At 40.7% G+C, this 26,826-nt stretch overlaps 1 protein-coding gene across 1 annotated transcript in view; it reads left to right on the forward strand.

Moving 5' to 3' along the window:
- Positions 1-26,826, forward strand: part of LOC149463177 (opsin-5-like) — a 62,303-nt gene that overhangs the window by 5,599 nt on the left and 29,878 nt on the right. The window contains exon 2 of the mRNA XM_089675745.1: positions 13,917-14,048. Within this exon, the coding sequence (XP_089531871.1) occupies positions 13,917-14,048 (132 nt within the window). The remainder of the gene's footprint in view (positions 1-13,916; positions 14,049-26,826) is intronic.

Raw genomic sequence — 26,826 nt, forward strand, 5'->3', positions numbered from 1 at the left:
ACTCCATGTAATCCCAAGGGGTTCACATACTTTTTCTTGCAACTGTAAGTGCGATCAAAGAAACCCACATACAGTCAGGTCCATAAATATTGGGACATCGACACAATTCTAACATTTTTGGCTCTATACACCACCACAATGGATTTAAAATTATACAAACAAGATGTGCTTTAACTGCAGACTGTCAGCTTTAATTTGAGGGTATTTACATCCAAATCAGGTGAACGGTGTAGGAATTACAACAGTTTGCATATGTGCCTCCCACTTGTTAAGGGACCAAAAGTAATGGGACAATTGGCTTCTCAGCTGTTCCATGGCCAGGTGTGTGTTATTCCCTCATTATCCCAATTACAATGAGCAGATAAAAGGTCCAGAGTTCATTTCAAGTGTGCTATTTGTATTTGGAATCTGTTGCTGTCAACTCTCAAGATGAGATCCAAAGAGCTGTCACTATCAGTGAAGCAAGCCATCATTAGGCTGAAAAAACTAAACAAACCCATCAGAGAGATAGCAAAAACATTAGGCGTGGCCAAAACAACTGTTTGGAACATTCTTAAAAAGAAGGAACGCACCGGTGAGCTCAGCAACACCAAAAGACCCGGAAGACCACGGAAAACAACTGTGGTGGATGACCGAAGAATTCTTTCCCTGGTGAAGAAAACACCCTTCACAACAGTTGGCCAGATCAAGAACACTCTCCAGGAGGTAGGTGTATGTGTGTCAAAGTCAACAATCAAGAGAAGACTTCACCAGAGTGAATACAGAGGGTTCACCACAAGATGTAAACCATTGGTGAGCCTCAAAAACAGGAAGGCCAGATTAGAGTTTGCCAAACGACATCTAAAAAAGCCTTCACAGTTCTGGAACAACATCCTATGGACAGATGAGACCAAGATCAACTTGTACCAGAGTGATGGAAAGAGAAGAGTATGGAGAAAGAAAGAAACTGCTCATGATCTTAAGCATACCATCTCATCAGTGTAGCATGGTGGTGGTAGTGTCATGGCGTGGGCATGTATGACTGCCAATGGGACTGGTTCTCTTGTATTTATTGATGATGTGACTGCTGACAAAAGCAGCAGGATGAATTCTGAAGTGTTTCGGGCAATATTATCTGCTCATATTCAGCCAAATGCTTCACAACTCATTGGACGCCGCTTCACAGTGCAGATGGACAATGACCCAAAGCATACTGCAAAAGCAACCAAAGAGTTTTTTAAGGGAAAGAAGTGGAATGTTATGCAATGGCCAAGTCAATCACCTGACCTGAATCCGATTGAGCATGCATTTCACTTGCTGAAGACAAAACTGAAGGGAAAATGCCCCAAGAACAAGCAGGAAATGAAGACAGTTGCAGTAGAGGCCTGGCAGAGCATCACCAGGGATGAAACCCAGCGTCTGGTGATGTCTATGCGTTCCAGACTTCAGGCTGTAATTGACTGCAAAGGATTTGCAACCAAGTAATAAAAAGTGAAAGTTTGATTTATGATTATTATTCTGTCCCATTACTTTTGGTCCCTTAACAAGTGGGAGGCACATATGCAAACTGTTGTAATTCCTACACCATTCACCTGATTTGGACGTAAATAAAATACCCTCAAATTAAAGCTGACAGTTATAAGTTAAAGCACATCTTCTTCGTTTCATTTCAAATCCATTGTGGTGGTGTATAGAGCCAAAAATGTCAGAATTGTGTCGATGTCCCAATATTTATGGACCTGACTGTAGGTAGCCCATACATTTCGGATCATGCGCCAGTCTCTATTACTCTGGACTTGAAACCATCCACTTCTAAGACCTTTACTTGGAGATTGAATTTCTCCTTGCTGACTGACCCTGATTTACGCCAACAACTGTGAGAAAAAATGTTCTGAATTTTTTACACATAACGTGAAGCCAGAGATGGATCCTTTAACAATTTGGGAAGCCCATAAGTGCAGGGGAGGAAATTATTAGGATGGGGGCACAACGCAAAAGTGAATGAGAAAAGGAAATAAAGCAACTTTCTTTGAAAATCTTTAAGCTTGAAACATTGCACAAATACTCCTTATGCCTACAATCCACACAGGACCTGCTAGAATCTAGAAAATACTGTATGCTAAGGCCAATTGTATCTTATTCTTCAAGAAAAAGATCTATTATGAGTCTGGAAATAAGACAAGTAAATACTTGGCCAGAGCACTCAAAGATCCTAAATTAAACCATAACATTCCTGGCATTAGAAGCAAGGAAGGTAAATTGGATTTCAGCACGGAAATGATTGCACAGCAGTTTCACAATTTCTACACAAAACTTTATAACCTGCCACAACAACACAGAACACAGGTCTGAAAGGCAACAGGCTACAAATCATAAAAGAGTATCTAGCTAATAGTGCGTTACCGATGTTATTCACTAGGGAAAAGCCCAGGCCCAGACAAGTTATGTTCCATATACTATAAGACCTTTGAGAACATTCCCATAGATCCCCTTTTGAGGGCGCTTAATACGTTATCTAGTCAGAGAGATATACCCTCAACCTTTCTTTCAGTGTTTAGCACAGTTATACCCAAACCAAACAAAGACCCATCAGAGTGCTCCAGCTACAGGCCAATTTCCTTACTCAGTCTATATGTAAAACTCCTGACAAAAATATTAGCCACCAGATTGAGCCCTTTGCTCCATAGACTAATTGGTCCTGAACAGTCAGGTTTTATGCCTGGTAGGGAAGCAATGGATAATGTCACCAAGGATTTAAATCTAATACATGCTACACATACAGGAAAATTGGAGGGATTTCTCCTATCCACAGATGCGGAGAAAGCCTTCGATTGGATGGCCTGGGATTATATGCTGTAAACCTGTAGATTTGTTGGCTTGGGCCTGCATATGATGTCTGGGACTCATGCTTTACATAGAAACCTGTCTGCTAAATTTAAAATTAATGACTCCCTAGCTGAAAATGTGATAAGCAAAAATGGCACTAGGCAAGGCTGCCCGTTTTTGCCTCTTCTGTTCATTCTATCTTTAGAGCCATTCATTAGGATGATAAATGCTGACAAGTCTGTTAGGGGATTTCCTTTGGCTGGTAGGGAATTTAAAATCGCAGCTTATGCTGATACTGTTCTCTTTGACAAACCCGCATGTTACCCCACACAATGTTTGCCACTGTCACAGACAATTGCCCCTTTAAATGGGAACCCTCAGTTCTTAAATATTTGGGGATATGGATAACACCTTGCCTACCTGCCATTTTGTACTACAATTTTCCGCTGCTTATTAAAACTATTGAGGGAGATCTCCAGCTCTGGAATCTCAAATGCTTTTCTTGGTTTGACTGCGCTGCCATAGTTAAAATGATATACCTGTTGTGCACCTTACCCAACAAAATTCCCCAAAGTTTTTTCAAGAAACTTTAATCCCTACACCTCAAGTTTATTTGGGCTGATAAAAGACAGAATTAGATTTGACTTACAAAGCCCAAGGAATGTGGGGGTATGGGTCTGCTCAATTTTTTGGAACTATTATTATGCAACCCATCTTACTAGAGTTATTGACTGGCATCGTCATAGCCATCTCAAAGACTGGATTGACATTGAGTCGACTCTCAGCCTCATACCCTTGCAATTCTCTCCTTGAATACCATGGGATTGTTTTCCATCTGAGCTAAAAAAATCATCACTATTTACGACCATGCCATCCTGGGAAACCTGTTTTGGTTGGACATTGTATGGAAGCGGGTTGTGTCAAACAGTTCTCCAGCCTAAAATCAGATTGTATGATCCCTGGGCTACTCTTTTGGACATATTTGCAAATGCACACCTTTCTAACTAGCAGACTAAGAAAAAGTTTCCCTAAAACATTAACAGAATTAGAGTCAGTGTGCCTACGTGGTGAGGAGTTCCAAAGAGCCACTTTGGCCACTTATGCATGGTTACACAAGCTCAAAAGTCACCTAGAGGTAGGTTCAGGGAAACCTGGGCTAAGGCTCTAAAATTTGACATTTCTGATAAGCAGTGGGAAAGAGCCTGTATCTTGTCTCATAAATGCTCTCTCAGTATAAGAACTCAGGAAACAGCGTATAAATTATTAACACACTGGTATGACACCCCTTCCAAAATAGTCAGGTTTCAGATGTCTATTGTCATTGTAACTGTGCAAAGGGCACACTTTTCCACATATGGTAGCAATGCCCAATAATTGTTCCCTTCTGGGACAAAGTAAGGGAACTCATTTATAGAATTACTGAAACTTCTCTTAACTTGAATGCAGCTTGTTGCTTGTTGCATATTTCCAACTTCTCACTGAAAAGTAATAAAATTCTTTGTCTAAACACCTTTTGAATGTGGCCAAATCTTTTGTCCCATTATGTTGGAAATCATCCTGTGCCCCTTCTATCTGAGAATGGCTTAGTAGAGTTGATGCCTTAAATCATATGGAGGAAACACTTGCACAAGCATACGATAAGGTTGATCGCTTTCATAAACATGGAATCCTTGGTTTTCTTTTTGTTTCTCCGATGACTCTAGGAGTTTATATATATATATATATATATATATATATATATATCTACATACACATACACACACCACTGATTTCGATAAGTCAGATTTATCGTTTATAACATTATCACTGCTAGTACTTGTCACTTGTTTCCTATATTGTTACATTGGAAATTGGAATAGTGTGGATTATGTTGTACTAGTTCGAGTAATATGTTTGAATTACATATATACCAACATATTGAGTACGGTAGTTCTTTCAAACTTTATTGTTTCTTTCTTATGACTAGATATCTTTGTTTAACTTCCTAAACTTGGATGTATGTTACTTGCATATAGTTAGTGAGGGAACTTTGGTATGTCTCTAATTACAACAATTCCCATTAGCTAAATAGGTCTCTTCAGTGTCTTTTACATTTAAACTTGTGCTTACTGCAGGATTTAATTACGCCAGTTAATCATATTCATATATCTATTACACATAGTGGCACATACATATGTATTTCAGATACATACAGAACATTTTGTTTCCTTGTAATATTCAGAGATGTTTAAGTCTCACATTTCATTACTGAATATGATTTACACTTGAATCCAGGGTTTAAACCCAATTTAGAGACAACACAAGTACTATATTGGTTATAGAGAAAAAAAAGGTAAAAGCTGGATATAACAACCAGCTTACCAAACAAACTGGACTTTAATGGCACAGTATAAGAGACAAACCTTAATTTGATCAAGTCTTTATTCACAATAATAAAAGAGATATAAAAGCAGAATAAAGCCTCCCAATAATAATAGAGGGGACAGCCCTCTATATAAAGTATATCGTAAGTAGTCCTGAGAGCAAAGCACTTGATCAACCACATGTAGAAGAATGAAATAGTGATTGTCCAGTATGGGTAAGATTTGCCGTTCCAGTGCATGATGGTCAACATGTTACGCCAATTTTTGCTTCTTCAGGACCTAAACAAATGATGATGGCAAAACTGAATAAAACAACAATGCATTAGTTATGGAAATGATTGCACAAAATGTTTTCCAATAGTGTAGTATTTATTAAAAGTAAGTATAAAAACACTTCATACAGGACAAACAATAAATATTGCTTACACATGCAGCCGTTGCAGACCTGAGATCATGGTGAGGGGAGGAGTGTCTAGTGCTGACGTCATGCCGCTGCACGATCCTGGGTCAGCAGCGGCTGCATATCAAAGCAATATTTATTGTTTGTCCTGTATGGAGTGTTTTTACACTTACTGTTAATAAATACTACACTATTGGAGATTTGTTTGGCTCCGGGGGAGCTTTATTTATCACAGCCCTGGTGGACTCAGTGACTGCCAGAATTGCATTTATTTTGGCTGTTTGTCATTATGACACATGGCCATTTATGCTTTTGTAATGGCAGCCAACGTTTCTGGTGAGCTTTAAATTCACAGGGAGGCAGTGGTGGACCTTTAAACACATTATTTGAAGTGCTATCACGTGTGCTAAAGGTTGAGGACTGTTTTCTTCACGATTGTCACTGGTTTTTCACCTTATATGGACTGAGTTTTATTTCTGTATTGTGGTACATTTCTATTGAATATTCTACTATTTACATTTTATTTATTTAGGTGGCGCTGCACTTTTATGTTTTTCTATATTCTTGCAGGTTTGTTATACTACCTATTGGTGAGAACTGCCACGCACCAGTAAACACAGTGTGGATATATTTTCTTTATTTTACAAATTTTTTTGTTCCTGCCTTTTGCTTAAATTCTAAATATGCATATCTCTTTATGGAGTCAATTCACTTGTATTTTTTGCAAATTCAGTTGATGGTTTCACTTACCCCCGTTTCTTTTATCAAATTAAGTCTGTCTCTTATGCTGTGCCATTAAAGTCCTGTGTGTTGGGTAAGCTGGTTGTTATATCCAACTTTACCTTTTTTCCGCTATATACTTTTGAATGAGGCATTGAAAGTCTTCTTTTTTTACATATTGGTAATAATAGCCTCTTAAGCCTCATTCAGAAGGTGGCTTGCATCCATAGACCAAGAATGAGCACCATTTTTATTCAGATTTAGCTGACAGGTGCTGCGTGGCAGTCCATTCATGGTGACCGGGATGCAGAACCTGCATGGACACAGCTGCTGGTCCCAATTTGAGACAGTCTGCATTTTGGGCTGCTCATCTGAGCCCACGTAGCTGTCAAATTTGGATGTGTGGCCGTTTCTATGCAACTGCATAGTTCCAATAGACATGAATGGAATGGGCTGTTTATACGCAACACCTAAGGTGCCAGTTCACAGCCTATGGGTATCACAGGCTATCTGAATGAGGCCTTATACTGTATAATTATATTTTCATTCTAAGTAGAAGGGTTTTAGAATTTTGTCATTTGGGATTTTAAATGATTTTCTGAGTTACAGTTGTTGATTTGTTTTAGACTCAGTAAGATCATTTGTTCGTATTAAATGCTTGTATGATTTTCTCTGTTAATTTGCATGATAGTTGTTGCTGTTGGTGTACTTCATTTGCTTCTGCTGTAAATTTAAAGTGTATGTACAGTGAGGAACAGAAGTATTTGAACACCCTGCGATTTTGCATGTTCTCCCACTTAGAAATGGAGGGGTCTGAAATTCACATTGTAGGTGCATTCCCACTCTGAGAGACAGAATTAAAAAAAAAATTCAGGAAATCACATTGTATGATTTTTAAAGAATTTATTTGTCTTGCACTGCTGAACATAAGTATATGAACACCTGAGAAACAGCAAGAATTCTGGCTCTCAAAGACCTGTTACTGTGCCTTTGAAAAGTGCACCTCTACTCCACTCATTAATCTAACTTAGTAGCACCTGTCTGAGCTCTTTAAAGACACCTGTCCACCCCACAGTCAGTCAGACACCAATTACTGCCATGGGCAAGACCAAAGAGCTGTCAAAAGACACCAGAGACAAAACTGTGGACCTCCACAAGGCTGGAAAGGGCTACGGGGCAATTGCCAAGCAGCTTGGTGAAAATAGATCAGCTGTTGGTGCAATTGTTAGAAAATGGAAGAGGCTAAAGACAACTGTCAGTCTCCCTCGGACTGGGGCCCCATGCAAGATCTCACCTCGTGGGGTATCACTGATGATAAGAAAGGTGAGGAATCAGCCCAGAACTACAAGGGAGGAGCTGGTCAATGACATGAAGAGAGCTGGGACCACAGTTTCAAAGGTCACTGTCGGTAGAACACTACACCGTCATGGTTTCAAATCATGCTTTGCACAGAAGGTTCCCCTGCTCAAGTCATAACATGTCCATGCCCGTCTGAAGTTTGCCAATGACCATCTGGATGATCCAGAGGAGGCATGGGAGAAAGTTATGTGGTCAGATGAGACCAAAGTAGAACTTTTTGGTCTAAACTTCACTCGCCGTGTTTGGAGGAAAAAGAAGGATGAGTTGCATCCCAAGAACACCATCCCTACTGTGAAGCATGGGGGTGGTAACATCATGCTTTGGGAGTGCTTTTCTGTGAAGGGGACAGGACGACTTCCCTGTATTAAGGAGAGGATGAATAGGGCCATTTATTGTGAGATTTTGAGCAACAACCTCCTTCCCTCAGTCAGAGCATTGAAGATGGGTCGTGGCTGGGTCTTCCAACATGACAACGACCCGAAGCACACAGCCAGGATAACCAAGGAGTGGCTCCGTAAGAAGCATATCAAGGTTCTGGAGTGGCCTAGCCAGTCTCCAGACCTAAATCCAATAGAACATCTTTGGAGGGAGCTTAAACTCCGTGTTGCTCAGTGATTTTTTGTTTTGCCATTTTTTGCAACCAAAATGGTCCCTTTTGCCACCAAAACAGCCCTGACATATCAAGGCATGTGCTCCACTAGACCTCCAATGGTATGCTGTGGTATCTGGCAACAAGCCATCAGTAGCAGATCCTTTAAGTCCTGTAAGTTGCTTCCATGGATCAGACTTGTTTTTCCAGCACATCCCGCAGATGCTTGATTGGTTTGAAATCTGGAGTTTTTGGATGCCAAATCAGCACCTCAAACTCATTGTTATGTTCCTCAAACCATTTTGCAGTGTGGCAAGGTGCATTATCCTGCTGAAAGAGGCCACTGCCATCAGGGAATACCATTTCCATGAATGGATGTATTTGGTCGCCAACAATGTTTAGGTGCAGTAGGTGGTATGTGTCAAGTAACATTCAAATGAATGGCAACAGAATGGTTTCCCAGCAGAACATTACTCAAAGCATCACACTGCCTCTGCTGGCTTGCCTTCTTCCCAATACTGCATCCTGGTGCCATCTCTTCTGGGTCATCTACATGATTTACAACACATCAATTTCAGGAACAACATGTTTCCTCGATGCCTAACATATGCCACTGACTTTTAGATGCCATTTTAGCAGGGGCGTAGATAAGGGGGGGGGGGTCAGGAGGTCTGAAGCCTCCCCCCCCAGAGGAGAGTTGCCAACCATCCCTGCAGCTCTCAAAATTTCCACTCGCCCCAAAGTGGAAATAAGGTGGCAGGGGCAAACAGTGCCGGAACTAGAGGGGTGTGGGAGGGGCGACGGTGACAAGCAGCGATCTCTGTATGGCTTTCAATGAAGCAGCTGGAAGCCGCAGGAGGGAGAGGAGGAGAAGAGCTTCCAGCTGCCTCATTGAAAGCCATACAGGAGATCTCTGCTTGTCACTACTGCTGCACAAAACATACCTGATTGCTCCGTTTTCTTTCTGCCCCTCCCCCACCGCCGCTGTGTTCTTCTCAGTGCCCAGACCCTCCCTCCATCCTCTGCTCCAATAGGAGAAGAGGGGAGAAAGGCTGGATCTGCTCTGCCTCCCCCTGTGCCCGCCCACACTCTGGTCCATGCAGCTTCAGAGGAGGTGTGGACAAGAAAGTGAACACAGCAGCCGACAGCTCTGATGCATCTGAATGAGTGATGTAAGTCCAACCTCAGTTCCTTCCACCCCTTTCTTCCCCCCACCCACCCTTCTCTTCCTTCCTTCCTTCCTTCCTTCCTTCCCTCCACCCCTTCCCTTCCTTCCCTCCACCCCTCCTTACCTTCCTTCCACCCACCCCTTCCTTCCACTCACCCCTCCCTTCCTTCCACCCTTCCTTCCTTCCACCCACCCCTTCCTTCCTCCCACTTCTTCCTTCCACCCACCCCTCCCTTCCTTCCACCCACTCCTCCTTTCCTTTCTTCCTTGCACCCACTCTTCCTTCCACCAACCCCTCCCTTTCATCCTTTCTCCCCTCCCTTCCTTCCACCCCTCCTTCCCTCCCTTCCTCCCTTCCTTCCACCCACCCCTTCCTCCCTTCCACCCACCCCTCCCTCCTTTCCACTCCTACCTTCCTTCCACCCACCCATCCCTCCCTTCCTTCCATCCACCCAACCTTCCTTCTTTCCACCCACCCCTCCCTTTCTTTCATCCACCCCTTCCTTCCTTCTTTCCACCCCTACCTTCCTTCCACCCCCTCCCTTCCTTCCTTCCTTCCTTCCTCCAACCTCTCTCTTCCTTCCATCCACTTCTTCATTCCTTCCTTCCACCCCTCCCTTCCTTACACCCCTCCCTTCCTTCCTTACACCCTCCTTCCCTTCAGTCCTTCCACACACCCCTACCTTCCTTCCACCCTCCCCTCCATTCCTTCCACCCTCCCTCCCTTCCTTCCACCCACACCTCCCTCCTTTCCAACCTTCCCTCCCTCCATTCCACCCACCCCTCTCTTCCTTACACCCACCTCTTCCTTCCACTCATCATCCCTTCCTTTCCTCCACCCACCCCTCCCTTCCTTCCACCCATCCCCTCCCTTCCTTCCTTCCACCCACCCCCTCCCTTCCTTCCACCCACCCCTCTCTTCCTTCCATCCACCCCTTCCTTCCTTTCACCCACCCCTCTCTTCCTTTCTTCCACCCACGCCTTCCTTCCTTCACCCAACCCTCCCTTCAAGGGGGAGAAGTTGGTGGGGGAGCGGTAAAAATGCAGCTCAGCTGCGAGCTGACCCCCCCCGAAAAAAAATTATCTACAGCACTGCATTTTAGGGATATAATCAATGTTATTCACTTAACTTGTTAGTGGTCATAAAGTTATGGCTGATTGGTGTATGTCCAAATGTATATCAACCTACTGGACACCTAGGGGGTGAGTTGTGAGCCATAACTCTTTGTCCAACATCAATACCTGATCTCGCAAATTCTATTTTGTTTGAACCGGAATCAGTTCACACAGATACTTTACAAAGAGGGATGGCAATTCCATATTAATGCCCATTATTTACTCAAGCTTATAACGGTGTGATAGTCAGGCTTCCACTCTCATTTTTTGTCACTTGGCCGCTATAGATGAATGCACTTTCCTTTGTTGAATAAGCCTATAAGACATTATTTATCTGTCTAATATAAACCTTAATAGTGATCCTCGTTAAAGTTTAAGTTCACCTTTTCTGGAAAAATGAAAAGGTAAACTAATACCCTACAACCCCCCCCCCCTTTTTCCAGGTCCCTGCTGTACTTACCTCTGCAGGTGATGAACTGTCCGTCATTGCCCATGTAGCTGGGGAAGTAGGCCAGGGATTTGAAATCCCCACTCTTCTCCCCTTTCTTCTGCAGGGATGGATCAGAGCAATTCTGATTGGTCAGCACTGGCACATAGGATCACTTTGATTTGTCCTGGAAGACCTACAGAAAGAAGAGAAGGAAGGGCAAGGATTTCAAACCCCAGACCACTAAAGCAGCAGTGTGGTAAGTACAGCGGGGACCGGGAAAGGAAAGTATAGGGTGTTAGTTTACCTTTCATTTTTCCTGTAAAGGTGAAACTTAAGAACCACCCCCCCCTTTCCCCCAGGGACTGTGGGAGGGTAGTGTAGATCATAGCCCATAGCATTTTTACTGAAAAGTAAACCAACACTTTAATGCCAGTCTAAAGGAATTTCCATAGTTTCTACTAAATCAATTAATTACTACATTGTAAGTATGGCTTTAATATGTATCAGTTCTGCTTCCGTAATTTAATGAAAAACAGATAAGGCAGAAGGAAATTATGTACTGTAACTAAGCGTAATTTTCAAGTTAGCTTTTATGAGAGTTAATTAAATTCCTAAGCTGAAATGGCATTAACTTATGAAATACAAATGCCAGCGTAAACAACAAATGCCTCTTCCTCATTATCCAGCCGAAGGAGATGCATGAATATGAGCACTTACAATAAAAGCTTGTGCTTTTTTCAGCTTTAAAATATACAGGTTAAAAGATTTGTTACATACATTCATACCCTGACAATTTAACATTCAGTCTGCTTGGAAAAAGGCTCCTGTCAAGGGTTATTATAGTGGTCAAAATGTATTCCCATTATTTAAAGCTTAGCTCCAAGTCCTATGATACTACAGGTCCTTTTCTTTCTATGGCTGCAGTGAGCAGTCCTTAATACAGAGCATGGCCCTTGCAGGAAGCATGTTGAATGATGCTAGGCATCTTTCAACCTGGAAGAAGAATAGCAGTAGGCCATGGAAGCACTGCAGTAAAGTGAATGTGGAGAGGCTGAGTACTGCTTTGGGATTTTTTTTACTTTTTAGTAGTGGGGTCAAGAGAGAGTAACATACAGAGTCCAGGGGTCAGGAGTAAATAATGAACAGAGCGCAAAGGTTAGGTGAACAGTCAGTACCGCACTCCCCCTCAGTACAGCCACTCTTTCATTACAGCTCTACCTGCTCAGTACAGCTTTACCCCTCCCCCAGTACAGCTCTGCCCCTTCAGTACAGTCCTGCCCACTCAGTACAGCTTTCCCTTTACACTACAGCTTCCCTCCTTCCATACATGTGACTGGGGCCAGGGACAAGCAGCCTCCCTTACTCTGAATTGACAGGGTGCAAGAGCAGCTCCTGCTTCAGCATGGCTGTCATAACTAGCTCCATGGCCTGTCTTGGGGGTTTGCACCCCCCTATCCCCCTTTTATTTATGCCCCTGCATATGTGCTGGTGTATCAGTGAATCCTTCTAAGAGATACATGACACCGTACCTATGCATATTGTACCTGTATCTCTCATGGTCAGTTTAGCAGGCAAGTTCTCTGCTGTACCTAGAATAGGTCTGTAGAAGTGGCTGAGAATCATTAGCCAATCACAGCTTGAGCTTTGCATGTAGCTGTTGTAGCGGTGTGAAATGCAGAAGGGGAACCCATCTGATATATAGCACTCATAGATGGGGAAGATACATCCTGACCATGTCAGGTGTTTTGCACCAGATTTCTTGTATACTGATGTGATGTGGCTGATTTACTCAAGGATTTGGGAATGTTCACTTCAATTATCCAATCATGAGCTGTTGAAAAAAGTAAACAGAAATTTTCTTTACTAATGATTAGATAATTGAAAGAATCTACACACATTTTATCGTGTGACGTTCTCAAAACCTTTAGTAAATTAGCATTACAGTCTCCACATTGAAGACACAGTAATATAAACCTGACAAAGATTCTGATTCTAACTGAAATTTTAGTTGCAGTCTCACTTACCTGGAAAGCATTTTATAACTATTCACAGAAAATACTAGGGAAAGATCAGCTAAGGAGTTCAGCCCAGTCTTCCTATTTCTGTAGATGCATGATGCTGATTATGATACTCAGAACCATGTGACCACATAGGAGCCCCTGTGCATGCTAGTCATACTGCACATTGAGTTTACTGTGTCATCACATGGGTGTTCACATGTTCATGAATACTTGTAACTAATATGTGTCTATATTATAGCAACATAAAGCTAATTTATGCAGCCACGTAAAACGTTTTGTACAGAAATAATTATTAGTTATGTAGGGATCTGCTGTCCTCTGCTGTCTGAATTTGTAACTAGCTTTTGTTTGATACTTACCACGTAGTTAATTGTGTATGTCACTTCCTGTCTATGTCCCTACCTGTCACTTTCTGTCTATGTCACTTCCTATCTCTGGGTTGTAAAAATCCTGGGAGGAAGTGGTAAGTTCATGTACATGAGCTGCATTACTGCAATGCTATATTTTATTCAGGCTAGAAGGAGAGACTGTTAGGTAATTGTAAGTGTAAATGCCCATAACAGAGTATCTTTGTCCTATTGTCATTATCTAACATGCATGGTGCAAGATAGCTAGGTCTGTGTTACTCTATGTATGTAGTGGTCAATTTCCAGTATATTAGTAGGTGAACCTGTCTTTTGAAATATAGTTTATATGTATCTCCTTTTATTAATTAAGCTTGTTCTTTCAAGTCTAGGATTTTATAGCTAGTTTTAGCTTAGGGCTCAATAACCATCAAAGACTAGAGCCAGGTTAAGCATCCAATGGCCACTTCTGGTAGCTAGAGGTCCAGTTGCATGTTAGATTGCAAAACTACTAGGGAGGGAATAAAACGCAGAGTAGATAGTCTGACTCTGACTTCCAGTGCCACACCCCAGGTCCTGTTGATAAGAATCTCCATTCCAGGCTGGTTGGACAACAGTTGGAGGATTTCCCCATGACCCCAGATCTTGTCTTCAGGTCAACAGCACAAAGACAAACAGCATATCATCCTCAGGGGCATCTGCAACTGGACTTTGCTGCAAAATTCATCTGAAGGTATCTTTTCTAATAACTATATATACCCAAGTATATGTGCACAATTCTTCCAGGAATCCTATCAGACCCTTTGCCTATAATATCTGTTTGTACATTAGATGTATGTACTGTTATTAATCTCTTCCTATATAAAGCTTGTATTATTTCTATTCTAGTCTGCATCTACTTACAGTGAGGAACAGAAGTATTTGAACTCCCTGCGATTTTGCAAGTTCTCCCACTTAGAAATCATGGAGGGGTCTGAAATTCACATTGTAGGTGCATTCCCACTCTGAGAGACAGAAAAGAAATTCAGGAAATCACATTGTATGATTTTTAAAGAATGTATTTGTCTATAACTGGCTTTTTAAACAGTGAACATGGAAGGCGTCACAAAGTAAAAAATAGGACTATCCAGTTCAACTTGCCAGCCTACCCCAGTATAATAATGGCTATTGTCGGCCATACATGCAAAAGTATAACTTATCAAAAGAGGGGGATAAGAAAGCCAGTTCAAACTGCCAGCCAGTTAGCCAACTATCAAAAACCAAATTAACCTGTCTAAGAACATGCATTTAAAAACAGGGGTTTAGGTAGCACACATTTGCAAATATATACGTAAGCAACAGAGCCACATCACGGCACCCTGAGTATCTGTGGTCCTAACTCTATAAATCTTGAGAGTCCTCACAATGGAGGCACATGCATTTAAATGGATAGAAACAAGGGCAGGTGAACTTGAGGGAGCCCACCCCTCATTAAGGTCATGGGAGCGCACCTGACACCCAGCATGTAGCACAACGGCAGCCGGGGTGTCCAATGCACCCACTGAACCTCCAAAATTAACATACGAGGAAAAAACTGGTCACCTACCCAGGTCTATAACTGGCTTTTTAAACAGTGAACAGGGAAGGCGTCACAAAGTAAAAAATAGGACTATCCAGTTCAACTTGCCAGCCTACCCCAGTGTAATAATGGCTATTGTCGGCAAGGAACATGGATAAGTATAACTTATCAAAAGAGGGGGATAAGAAAGCCAGTTCAAACTGAATGGGGTTATTCCTTTCAAAGTGTGGTTAAATGCTCTTTCATATGTTCTTGAAACTGTACATTCTGTTTGCTCTGAGAAGAGCTAGAGGCTCTAACACTAATTGGGGATTTGGGGTCACCACCGGGTACTTTCTCAGGTGTAGATTGTTTGGAATCACAATCTATAGCATTCAAATTATCCTGCCATTTATAAACCCTGTTGTTTTTATAATCATCTGTATCTCTATTATATTTCTTAACCTTTTTTGATCACCATTGATGTTGAGTCGTTGTATACTAGCATTAACAAGGATGATGGGATCAAAGCAGTGAAATGGGCTCTAAAATATAAATCCAAGATTAAAGCCACTCAAAGACGATTTATTATTGAATTGTTAGAGTTCGCTACATCGAACAACTTGTTCTGGTATGACAACACCTTCTTTCAACAATGCAAAGGGGTTGCAATGGGAGCCAAACATGCTCCCAGTGTAGCAAACATTGTTATGGATAAATGGGAAGAGTAATGGCCAGAAATGGTTTTATATAGGCGCTATATTGATGACATTGTGATGATCTGGAGGGGTTCAAAGGAAGATCTGAATAGGTTTACCAACAGCATCAATATAAATCAATATGGGTTGAGGTTTACAGTTATAAGTGATTTTGACAAAGTGGATTTCTTACATCTTACATTATATAAACATGAAGGCGGTATCTGCACCAAGACTTTTTTCAAAGATGTTGATAAAAACAGTTACATTCCTACTTCTAGTGGACACCATCCGAGATGGTTATTTAACACACCAAGAAGTCAGTTCACTAGGATTAAAAGAAATTGCAGTAAACGGGAAGATTATGTGGATCAAACTGGACTTTTGATAGAGAGGTTTATTGAAAAGGGCTGTAAGAGGCCCTTTTTGGAGGCTGAAAGGGAGGTTATTGATAAGAAAGATAGGGACCTTCTTCTATCCAATAGAAAAGTTAGGAATGATAATAAAGAAGTTGCCTTCATTACTAATTTTAACAATCAATATAAGAACATTGAGGGTATTTTTAAAAAATACTGGCCCATATTACTTAAAGATGAGACTCTGAAAGAGATTATTCCTCAGAGACCCAGGTTCATATATAGGAAAAATAGATCTTTAAAGATGAAATTGGTCCATAATGTTTTAGATCCGCCTAAAGAAACCAATTTTTTCCCCGATGTTCGAGGTTTTTTCAATTGCAATAAATGTAAAGCATGTAAAACAGTGAAGAAAGATTTGAAGAAAAAAAGAAAAAACTTTGTTTCAATGTGTATGAATAAAGAATATAAGATAGATTCGTTAATTTCCTGCAATTCATCTCATGTGGTTTATGTTTTGGAGTGCCCATGTCACTTTCAATATGTGGGGAGGACAGGGAGGCTATTAAAACTAGAATTGGTGAAGAGCTTAATAATATAAAAAAGGGATACGATAAACAGTGTGTGTCAAGGCACTTCAAATTAAAACATAACAGTGACCCAAGTTTAGTAACCTTTTATGGAATAGATAGAGTGAACAAATATTGGAGAAGAATAGATATGATTAATGAAATATCCAAAAGGGAGACGTTTTGGATATGTGAATTAAATTAATTGAAACCTAACGGTTTAAATATAGACATCGACTTAAACTGTTTTTTAACAAATTTTTAAAATCCCTATACATACATAGTCAATATGATGGTGGGGTTGGTATGTTAGGTTGTTCTTAGTTCAGAGAGAGATATACATCTTTTGGATTAGAAAAGAGTATGATTATGCTATTCCCTGGGTTTATAATATCTTATTTTTTAGGTGAACTTGCTCTGGGGAATAACTGGATATTTATAGTTGGTTTGATGCTTGGTGGTAGAGTTCCTCTTCAATAGGACACTTGAAATATTTGATAATGTCCCTTTACAGTAAGTGAATGATCCTATAATGCAACAAGTTCACTCTCTTGTGTGTATTTTTTGTCTTTTTTATAATTTTATGGATTGAATTGTTCAGCAATATATGTATAAGATAATGTATATATAGATTAAACATGTTTGATAAGCTTGGTTATCAGGTTAAACCTGTGCTAATCGAGCAGCGCTGTGTTGGTGGAGCGCCGCTGTGATTGGTTGGGGTTTGCCGCTATGCAGAGTGTGAGCGGTATATATTAGATTGAGTTGACGTCAGTATCCATGCCACTCTGTGAGGACGTCGGTTTGACGAAACACGTAGGGAGGAGCTTAGTGGATGACGTCAGGACATTCCCTGTGGCTGTCAGCAGTTTGTCATCGGTGAGCGGGGTTTGGCCATCTTCTTTCCTCCTCTATGCTGGTTACACTGGTGTCGGTTAGGACACCTCGCTTGTGAGTGCAAATTATATTTTAATAAATGTGAAACATTTTTAAACTTGCTGCACCATCATGCCTTTTCTTTGTTCCTGAATGCTATCCCCACACATGTGGAGAAATGATCGATATAGATATTCAGGCTATAGAGTGGCTGCAGAGTATTGCTCCTGAATGCTGGATTCCACCTAAAACCACTGAGTATTGCTTCTTTATATTGGATTCATTCATCGCTCCAGGAGCAAAAACGTCTGTGCTGATTTATAATTTGATCAGCATCTAGCTCTGGTGAGTTTATCCCATTTACCTGGTGGTGGATTGATCATGGTGTTTTGACTTATATATGAAGATGTTTTGGTGTTTGAGTTTTACACAAAGTTAAACAGACTTTTTTTGGTGTTATATATGTTTGGTGTTCATATGGTGTTTGGACTTTCACACATTGATATATGGACTTCTTTTCTGTTTATTCTCAGCGCATTCCTATTTATGTTTAGTTCAACAACTGGGATTGTCATCAAAAGCTTTACAGATTGGCATAGTTTTGATTACTTGGAATATAGACTCTTCCTCATGATATTATCATAAACTAAAACATTATATGTGTGGAGTGGAAGGGGGGTTCCTGCCATTAGTCTGCCTCTCCCCCATTCACAGAAAGTGTTGCCTTCTATGAAAGCAATATGAGGAGTTTTCTTAATGGAGAAGGGAGAGGAAAGGGGGGTAGATTTTTACAGCTGCAGATGCTGCTTTTAACCAATGCATTGCCAGAAGTTCACAGCTGCATGGAAAATTCGGAATCAGTAAAGGGAGTGTTTCTACGATAAGATGCTGTCAGCAAGACTGTGCTGCCTCCACAGTATACCAGAAATGCAGTTGCATCTATATGTGTAGGCTAAGTTGTTCTCTGATTAATTGCTTTGTATTGTTATGCTGCCACCTTTTGACCATTCCTTGTATTACATATAATTTTCTGTATTTCCTCCCCCCTCCCCCTTGTGTGGGCTTCTGTTATCCCTCCCCCTACAAGACACACATTAGGGCTAAAAAAAAGCCAATACTCATTTTGACTGCCGAAAACACTTATACTGTACAGTGAGGAAAGTAATATTTTGATCCCCTGCAGATTTTGTAAGTTTGCCCACTTACAAAGAAATGGAGGGTCTATAATTTTTATAATATGTGTGTTTTAAATGATAGAGACGGAAAATCAACCAAAAATCCAGAAAGAACACATGATACAAATGTTATAAATTGAGGTGCAGTTCAATGAGTAAAAAAAGTATTCGATCCCCTACCAACCAACAATAATTCTAGCTCCCAAAGACTGGCTCATGTGGTACACAGATTAATCCTGTCAATTAACAAAGGTGCTCCTAATGACAACTCATTATGTGTATAAAAGACACCTGTCCACAGAATCTCTTTCTTCCGTTCAAATGCCCATTCCATCATGGGCAAGCCAGAGATCTGTCAAAGGACATCACGGACAAGATTGTAGACCTGCACAAGGCTGGAATGAGCTACAAGATGATTAGCAAGAAGCTTGATGAGAAGGAGACAACTGTTGGAGTGATTATTCGTAAATGGAAGAAATAAAAAATAAGCATTAATCGTCCTAGGTCTGGAGCTCCATGCAAGATTTCTCCTTATGGGGTAAGGATGATCATGAGAAAAGTAATGTATCAGCCCAGAACTACACGGGAGGAGCTTGTGAATGATCTCAAGGCAGTTGGGACCACAGTCACCAAACAAACCATTGATATTACAATACGTTGCCATGGATTGAAACCCTGCAGTCCCCCCTCCTCATGAAGGCAGATGTACAGACCGCCTGAATTTTGCCAATCAACATCTAAATGATTCAGAGAAGGATTGGGAGAAAGTGCTGTGGTCAGATGAGACCTGAATTGAGCTCTTTGGCATTAACTTGACTTGTCGTTTTTGGAGGAAGAAATATTCTGACTATGACCCTAAGAACACCATCCCTACAGTCAAGCACAGAGGTGGAAACATTATGCTTTGGGGCTTTTTCTCTGCTAAACGTACAGGCCGACTTTGCCGCATTGAAGGGCCAATGGATGGGGCCAAGTATTGTAAAATCTTGGATGAGAACCTTCTTCCCTCAACCAGAACACTGAACATGGGTCGTGGATGGGTCTTCCAGCATGACACCCAAAACATACAGCCAAGGAAACAAGGGAGTAACTCAAGAAGAAGCACATTAGGGTCATGGAGTAGCCTAGCCAGTTTCCAGACCTTAATCCTATAGAATATTTATGAAGGGAGCTGAAACTTTGAGTTGCCAAGCGTCAGCCAAGAAACCTTAAGGATTTTGAGAAGATCTGTGAAGAGAGCAAAATCCTTCCTGAGATGCGTGGAAACCTGGTAACCAACTACAAGAAACGTCTTACCTCTGTGCTTGCCAACAAGGGTTTCTCCACCTAGTACTAAGTCATGTTTGGGGAAAAAATACTTAATTTACTCACTGAACTGCAACTTAGTTTAAAACATTTGTATCATGTGTTTTTTCTGGATTTTTGGTTGATATTCTGTCACTATCATTTAAAATACACCTAAGATTACCCTTCATTTCTTTGCCTTAGTATTCTGCATGCAGTAAAGACATTCATAGATTTCAAGTGTTTGGTGAATAAAGCTATGTGACCAAGATTGTCCGCAGTAAGTGTCTGTGCTATATACAGGCTGAATTATGAACTTTAAAAAAAAAAATAAGGGTGATATCTTTTTTAATCATTATGATTCCCCATTTTTTTTACTCAGTGTTGGGATTCCTTGAACCTCATTGTTGTTACTTCTCAGGGATTGGTAGGGTGAGATACATATTTATAACTCAGTGATTGACCTTCCCACCATGATTACTGGCTCTTATTTTACAGTAACAAGGAGAAGAAATCAAACCACTGAGCTTGGGGAAGACTTGCAGAGCTTACAAAATGGTAAATAACAGCTTAGACTAATCACAGCTTAGCAACAACACTCTCTGAATTTAGTTTGGGACACAACCTCATAGGGCAGGGTTCCTACAGATGAATACCAATGACTCCCCTCTCCTGAACCCCTGCTATTCATCTTGTCTGTCCTCTCGCAGCGCATTGTCGCACTCAGAACTAAAATCACAAGTGTCAGCTGGTGGTGTCAGAAGTTAAGGGGAGTGGTGGCCTCGCTCCCTCTGTGACAGTGACTTGAGTCTAATGATTGGTTGCTAGATGTGAGCACTTTCACTGGAGGATGTCACATATCCCCCCATACACGAGTGAATGCTGGCACAATCAGTATAACTAGGTTGAGGGGTCTTTAAAACACTTACTTTAAGCTGAACAGTAGAAGGGACAGTTTCTCTTTAGGGTCTATGAGGTAATAAACTGATTGGAGAATATTTACTGGAAGATATATGAAGTCCCAATAAGTGTATTTCTTTGCGTAATCTGTTCAGGTGACATGTGGCAGGGCAAAACATGACACATTCCTAGTCCAAAAGCTTTGTATAGATCTTTGGGTGAGTGATTTGTATTCTAACAAAGAGGTGGAGTTGTCCAAAAGGAAAAAGAGGCTACACTGAGATATGGATCCGGTTTAGAGCAGTGATACTGCTGAGGCATGGATACAGAATCTGAACAGATTGTAAAGCCTGTGGATGAGCCCTAGACAGTACAAGATTCTGAGTAATATACATTAATGTTTACTGCTGATATCTGATTGGGATATACCATTTCATTCTGAATTCTGCATGACGCATCATTATTTACTCTCTTGCAATATATCTTATTAGAATACAGAGAATACATCCTATAGAATACAGAGATTTTATTCTGGAGAATAGCCTTTCCATCACTTGCATCTATAATATCTAGAAATAAAAGCAAAATAATGAACTCTATGCATGCAAAAATGATTTTTGGAATACATATTTCTAATCAGCTCTTTGATGCTCACAATTGTGGCATCTCACACATTTTATAAGCACCAAAATGTTTCCTAAGCCATTCATGTGAACATACAGTAATTCTCATGTAGGTGTCAGTAAATGCAAAAAATCCAGTCAAGGGATATCAGTCTAGCAAATGTTTATTAGCTTAGACTGACACAAAAGACGTAAAGTGCCTGCTTACATTCTCCATTATAATGCAAGGTTAACAAGCTCTGCAATATGTAATAAATACATGCCAATAACTATTATTTGTTAGGTTTTATACATTAATTTACCTTTATTTTATTAGTTTTAATCAAACTCCTATGTCATCTGTAAGGTGAAATAAGAACTGTTAGGAGAATACTTTTGGGAAACAGAACACCTTTGTGAGAAGGCTCTGATGGAAGCAGCAAGTTAGTTCTCGATTAGTGATGCTGTGAATAATCATAGCATTGCGGCATAGAACTTGTATGGCTCATGAGCTGGGGAAGAGACAACTATTCAGCTATTATACAAGGGTGAGTCAATAATTATCTGCACTTTTGCTATAATAATCTTTAGGTTGGCTGTACATTGCTGTACATTGTCGCCTATTTGTCACTTTATCCTAACTTTGAACTTCATCATTTTGTCGCTGTTGCACAGTAAACATGGCAGTGCCACTCTCCATTTGCACCAAAAAAGTACAACAAACAGTGATCCATTTTTTTGTGGTCTGAAGGTGTGCCAGGAGCCGAAATCCATTGAAGGCTCTCATCAGGGGACAGTGTTTTATCACAGCAAAGTGTGTCTACTTAAAATGCCTTACAAGGTCATTGATTTGCCACTGACCAACATGTGCAAGAAGTGGTGCATACATGGCGTAAGAACAAGCCAATAACATTTTTTCTGAGGGTGTATAAAGGTTTGTGGAACACTGGAGCAAGTGCATTGAAAAGCAAAGGGACTATGTTGAAAAATGATGTAACTGTACATTCTCTACTGTTGTTCCAATAAATTATATAACTTTGTGAATATTGACTCGCCCTTGTGCAGTCTCTGATGAAATGTGATATTTCAGCTTTGGCTAGGCACAGGTGGTATAGATTAATTGTTGACTCAGTGCTGTAACATAATGCTTTTTTCATAGGAATTTGCTAACACCCCCCCCCCCCATAAAGGAGCGCTTCCAACCCTGTGGAAGTCAATAGAGCCACGAGCCCAGGAACAGTTAAATGAGAAATTCACTTTAATGTTGGGTTAAAAAGCATGACATGTATGAGTGCCCAGATTGATACATCACCAAGCCAGTGGAGAGGAGAAACATATATTCCCAGAAGCTGGAGGATGGCACATGATCCTCGATCCAACAGTAGGTTGCTCAGCCCAGGAGCCTCAGGACAGTGGAAAGGGTGTGTGGATGGCAGTCGCAGAGATCACTAAGATGGCACATCTGCCAGAAGTCACGTGTTCCAGTTCCGGTTGTAATGTCATAGACCTGGCGAGAGACTGCCTGAACAAGTAGATTTTGCTTCCTTTTCTGTCCTGGTGACATTGGTCTTCAGGACAAATAGAGTGAGTATATCGCCCTGGTGGGAGCACAGAAAATAAAAACAGGTGTTCTCAACCCTCACCATTCTAAAAAATTTAAGAAAAGGCTACATACAGTACATCATTTCAGCTGCACTCTAAGCTCTAGTATAAACCGAATGTGATTTCAAAGTGGTGCTGGTTGGTCCTATTTAAAACACGACTTCATAGTAGCGCTGATATAGATACTGGTGCAATTTCAGTGCCATTTACTTTATAGTCTATGAAAGTTATGTCACTGAAGTGGTGAAAAAGTAATGCAGGAACTATATTTCCAATCACACTACTTGAAATTGCCCCTATTAAGATAGTGCCATAGAAATACATTAGGTGCAACTTCAAGTGCGATTTGTAAATCGCATGGTGCACCTGAAGTCGCAGTGGCGTGAACCAGGGCTTAATTAAAGATATAAAAATTTATACTTTTACATATTTCATACATGTGCAGTATTCAACGTTTATAGAAAAATCTCAGAATTTAACATAGAGGAAATTTTTTCTGCTTATTCATATATGCATGAATTATTCATTATAAACATTGTAATGCAAATTAAAATGCTTCAAAGAAATCAGAAGCCACATCTTCCCAAAGAGTTTTTTATTTAAAAACATGTCTCTGCCCCAGGAAAACAAGCATGTATTATGTATGGGTCTGATTCGGTTAAAGAATTCAAATGTCATTTGTAAAATATTTATTTGAGTTTGAATTCCTGGACACATCCTTTAGTTGGGAATTTCTAAACAGAGACTGTGTTTAACTATTTCCACCATTCAATTAATAATGCTAAAGGGAATGAAATGAATGAATACTGTTGTTCCCCCAAGGTTATGTTCATATTATGTATAATGACACTAGTGATAGGTGAAGCCATCTAAAGATCAGACAAACTGTGATTTTTCGATTCTCCTGTATGCTGTAAATACATGTGAACCTCCAGTCTACAAAGAATCATACAAATAATGGATCACAATTGTCTGGATTTCGAAATTGTGTGATTGTCTGCAGATTAGCAACATGTAAAACGTAGGAGATTCAAAGGGTTTACAAGACAGTGATTTCTAATATTTCACTCATGCCAAGATCCTGGCACTTGAGTTTCCAGAGCACCACAGTCATAGCCATTGAAGAGAAACTGGTGTCTTTTTTGGATTTTTAATTTCTGTGATGAAGAATTTCTGAGACCACCCAAATCTCAAAAGTTGGAAAGAGCAGAGCAAGGAATGGTGATCTTTTGCAACAGAAGTTAAAGTGATATTAAGCCTTTTTTTTATTAACAAACATATTGTACTTTTATTATGACTGCCTGCTCTGTGCAATAATTTTGCATAGAGCAGCCAGCTCCTCCTCTTTTGAGGTGCCCTGCTGGTGCTCCTTGCTCCTCTTCCCTTCTGTGTATCCCCCCCCCAGCAAGCTGATTGCTAAGGGGGTACCTGTACAGGTTCACTCCCGAACCCCACAGCCTGCGTCCATTGACACAGACAACGGGGCGTTGCTCCACCTCCTGCACCCTCATAATAGGATTTGATTGACATCAGCAGGAGCCAATAGTTCCCCCTGCTATCAATCTTCCCTGTGAGGATGCAGAGAACAGAGCCACTCTCATGCACAGCGCTGAATCGAGATGAGGCTCAGGGGTAAGGGAAGACTTGAGGGGAAATGGGGGTAGGGGGGATTCCTGGACAGAGCAGGTTTTTTTAACTTAATGCAGAGAATGCAAATTGTGAAATTTTTGCATTGAAAATATGACTGATCATGCCAAAAATGCTCTTTTATTGAAGGATGATGATCATATGAAGCCATTTATTATCAAATAGTTGTTTGGCTCCTTTTTAAATCATAATGATAACAGAAATCACCCAAATGGCCATGATCAAAAGTTTACATACGCTGGAATGTTTGGCCTTGGTACCGACACACAAGGGTTAAAATGCCAATTAGAGGTTAATGTCCCACATCTGTAGCTTTTTAAATTGCAATTAGTGTCAGTGTATAAATAGTCAATGAGTTTGTTAGCTCTTACGTGGAAGCACTGACTAGGCTAGATACTGAGCCATGGGGATCAGAAAAGAACTGTCAAAAGTCCTGCCTAACAAGGTAATGGAACTTTATAAAGATAGAAAAGGACATAAAAAGATGTCCAAAGCCTTGAATATGCCAATCAATACCGTTAAATCACCTATTAAGAAGTGGAAACTTCAGGGATCTCTTGATACCAAGCCAAGGTCAGGTAGACCAAGAAAGATTGTTGTCCAATCACACATAGGGTTCTGTGTTTACAAAACACAGAACTCTGTGTACAGGCAACAGCAATCTGGCTGCCAGGGAACAGCCATATGATGAAGTAAAAACAGCACACATTACACATTGTTAGGCACACAATTAACCCCTGGATTGCCCCAAGATGTTAACCCCTTCCCAGTCAGTGTCATTAATACAGAGACAGTGTACAGTATTATCACTAATCACTGTATTAGCCCTGGCTCACACTTGCCCACAGTCTGTGGTCGCACCTATTTCTGTACCCTCAAACACCCACAGTGAAATCGCACTGCTCTTACAGGACACAGGTGGCTGCCATTCATTCTGAAGGGCACCCACCTGCATCTCAGGCCACAGTGCATTTGCAGAAACTGCAAGGAAATTGCATGGTCAAAAAGGCCATGTGGTTTCCCTGCATCCACCTTTTTTAAAAGGTGCATGCACCTTTTTTTCTGTGAGAAACGTGGGAGCTGCAGCCCATTCAAATGAATAGGCTTCTGTGCCCAAGCAAATGTGCACTGCACAGCTTGCAATAGTGTGGACAGAGCCTTAGCATCACTACTGATGTCATTGTCAGTTAGTGTTGTTCCCAGCCAGCGTCAGCTAGTGCCAGATTGCCTGCCAATTGGATATTTTTTTTATTGGATATGTTTTACACCAGAAAGTAGGAAATATTGTTTTTTTTCCAAAATTTTTTGTTTATATACTGTAATAAAAAAATCCAGTGGTGATTAAATACCATCAAAAGAAAGCTCTATTTGTGTGGAAAAAAAGTTTATTTTGGGTATAGTGTTGCATGACAGCGCAATTGCCAGTTAAAGTAGCACAGTGCTGAATAACAAAAAATTGTGCTCGTCATGAAGTGGGGATAAAGGTAACCTCTAGTTTAAATTTTTCAGGCATGCAACACTTTTTTTAACTGCTTCACAAACTGTACTCAAATAAGTAGAAAGGTCATGATGTTACTTAGCTGGGAGCAAACTGAAACAAAACTGTTGATTTATAGGAGAGAATCAGGGGCTGTTTGAGAGCAGCAAGCCTCTAGTCATAGAAGCAGTCGAGCCTGTGGTACTGTTTCTCCAGACTCACCTTAACTGGATTCTAGTAATTTAAAGTATAATTATCCCAGTTATGAAGATCCTGACATGTTGACTAATAGGTATCCCTGCTGACTTACACGTACTGGCTGTCTGAGTAGCTTATGGTCAGGTGTTGTCAATGGACACCAGCTTAGGTTGGAACATCACACCAGCAATATCTTTGATAAGTTCAAAAAACATTGACCTACACAATAGTTTTTTATGCACTGAACTTTGGTTCCCAAAAAAATCCATGTGCAAGTCGAAGTTATTTCACTAATGACCAGTGTTGTTATATGTTATCATAGCTCCCATCAGTCTACATTTTTGGATCCTAAAATGGAAGGGTGACTATCAAATATGGTTGGGGTAGTATATATCCACATATAGTCAACTTGGTGGTGAGGAGTAGATGGTTTGAGATGGGCCCTGACATGTTCTGGTATTTACCAAAAAGTTCAATGTGTTTAAACAATATTTGAAGAAATTAGCCACTATACAATAGACACAGGCCTCAAAGAAACTAATCAATCAGTTCTAGGACATTCTTACTCTTCTGACATAATCATATGGATC

This window comes from Staurois parvus, unplaced genomic scaffold (genome assembly GCF_062004578.1).
Source record: "Staurois parvus isolate SC_StPar_1 unplaced genomic scaffold, SC_StPar_1.0 ptg000157l, whole genome shotgun sequence".
Lineage (NCBI taxonomy): Eukaryota > Metazoa > Chordata > Amphibia > Anura > Ranidae > Staurois > Staurois parvus.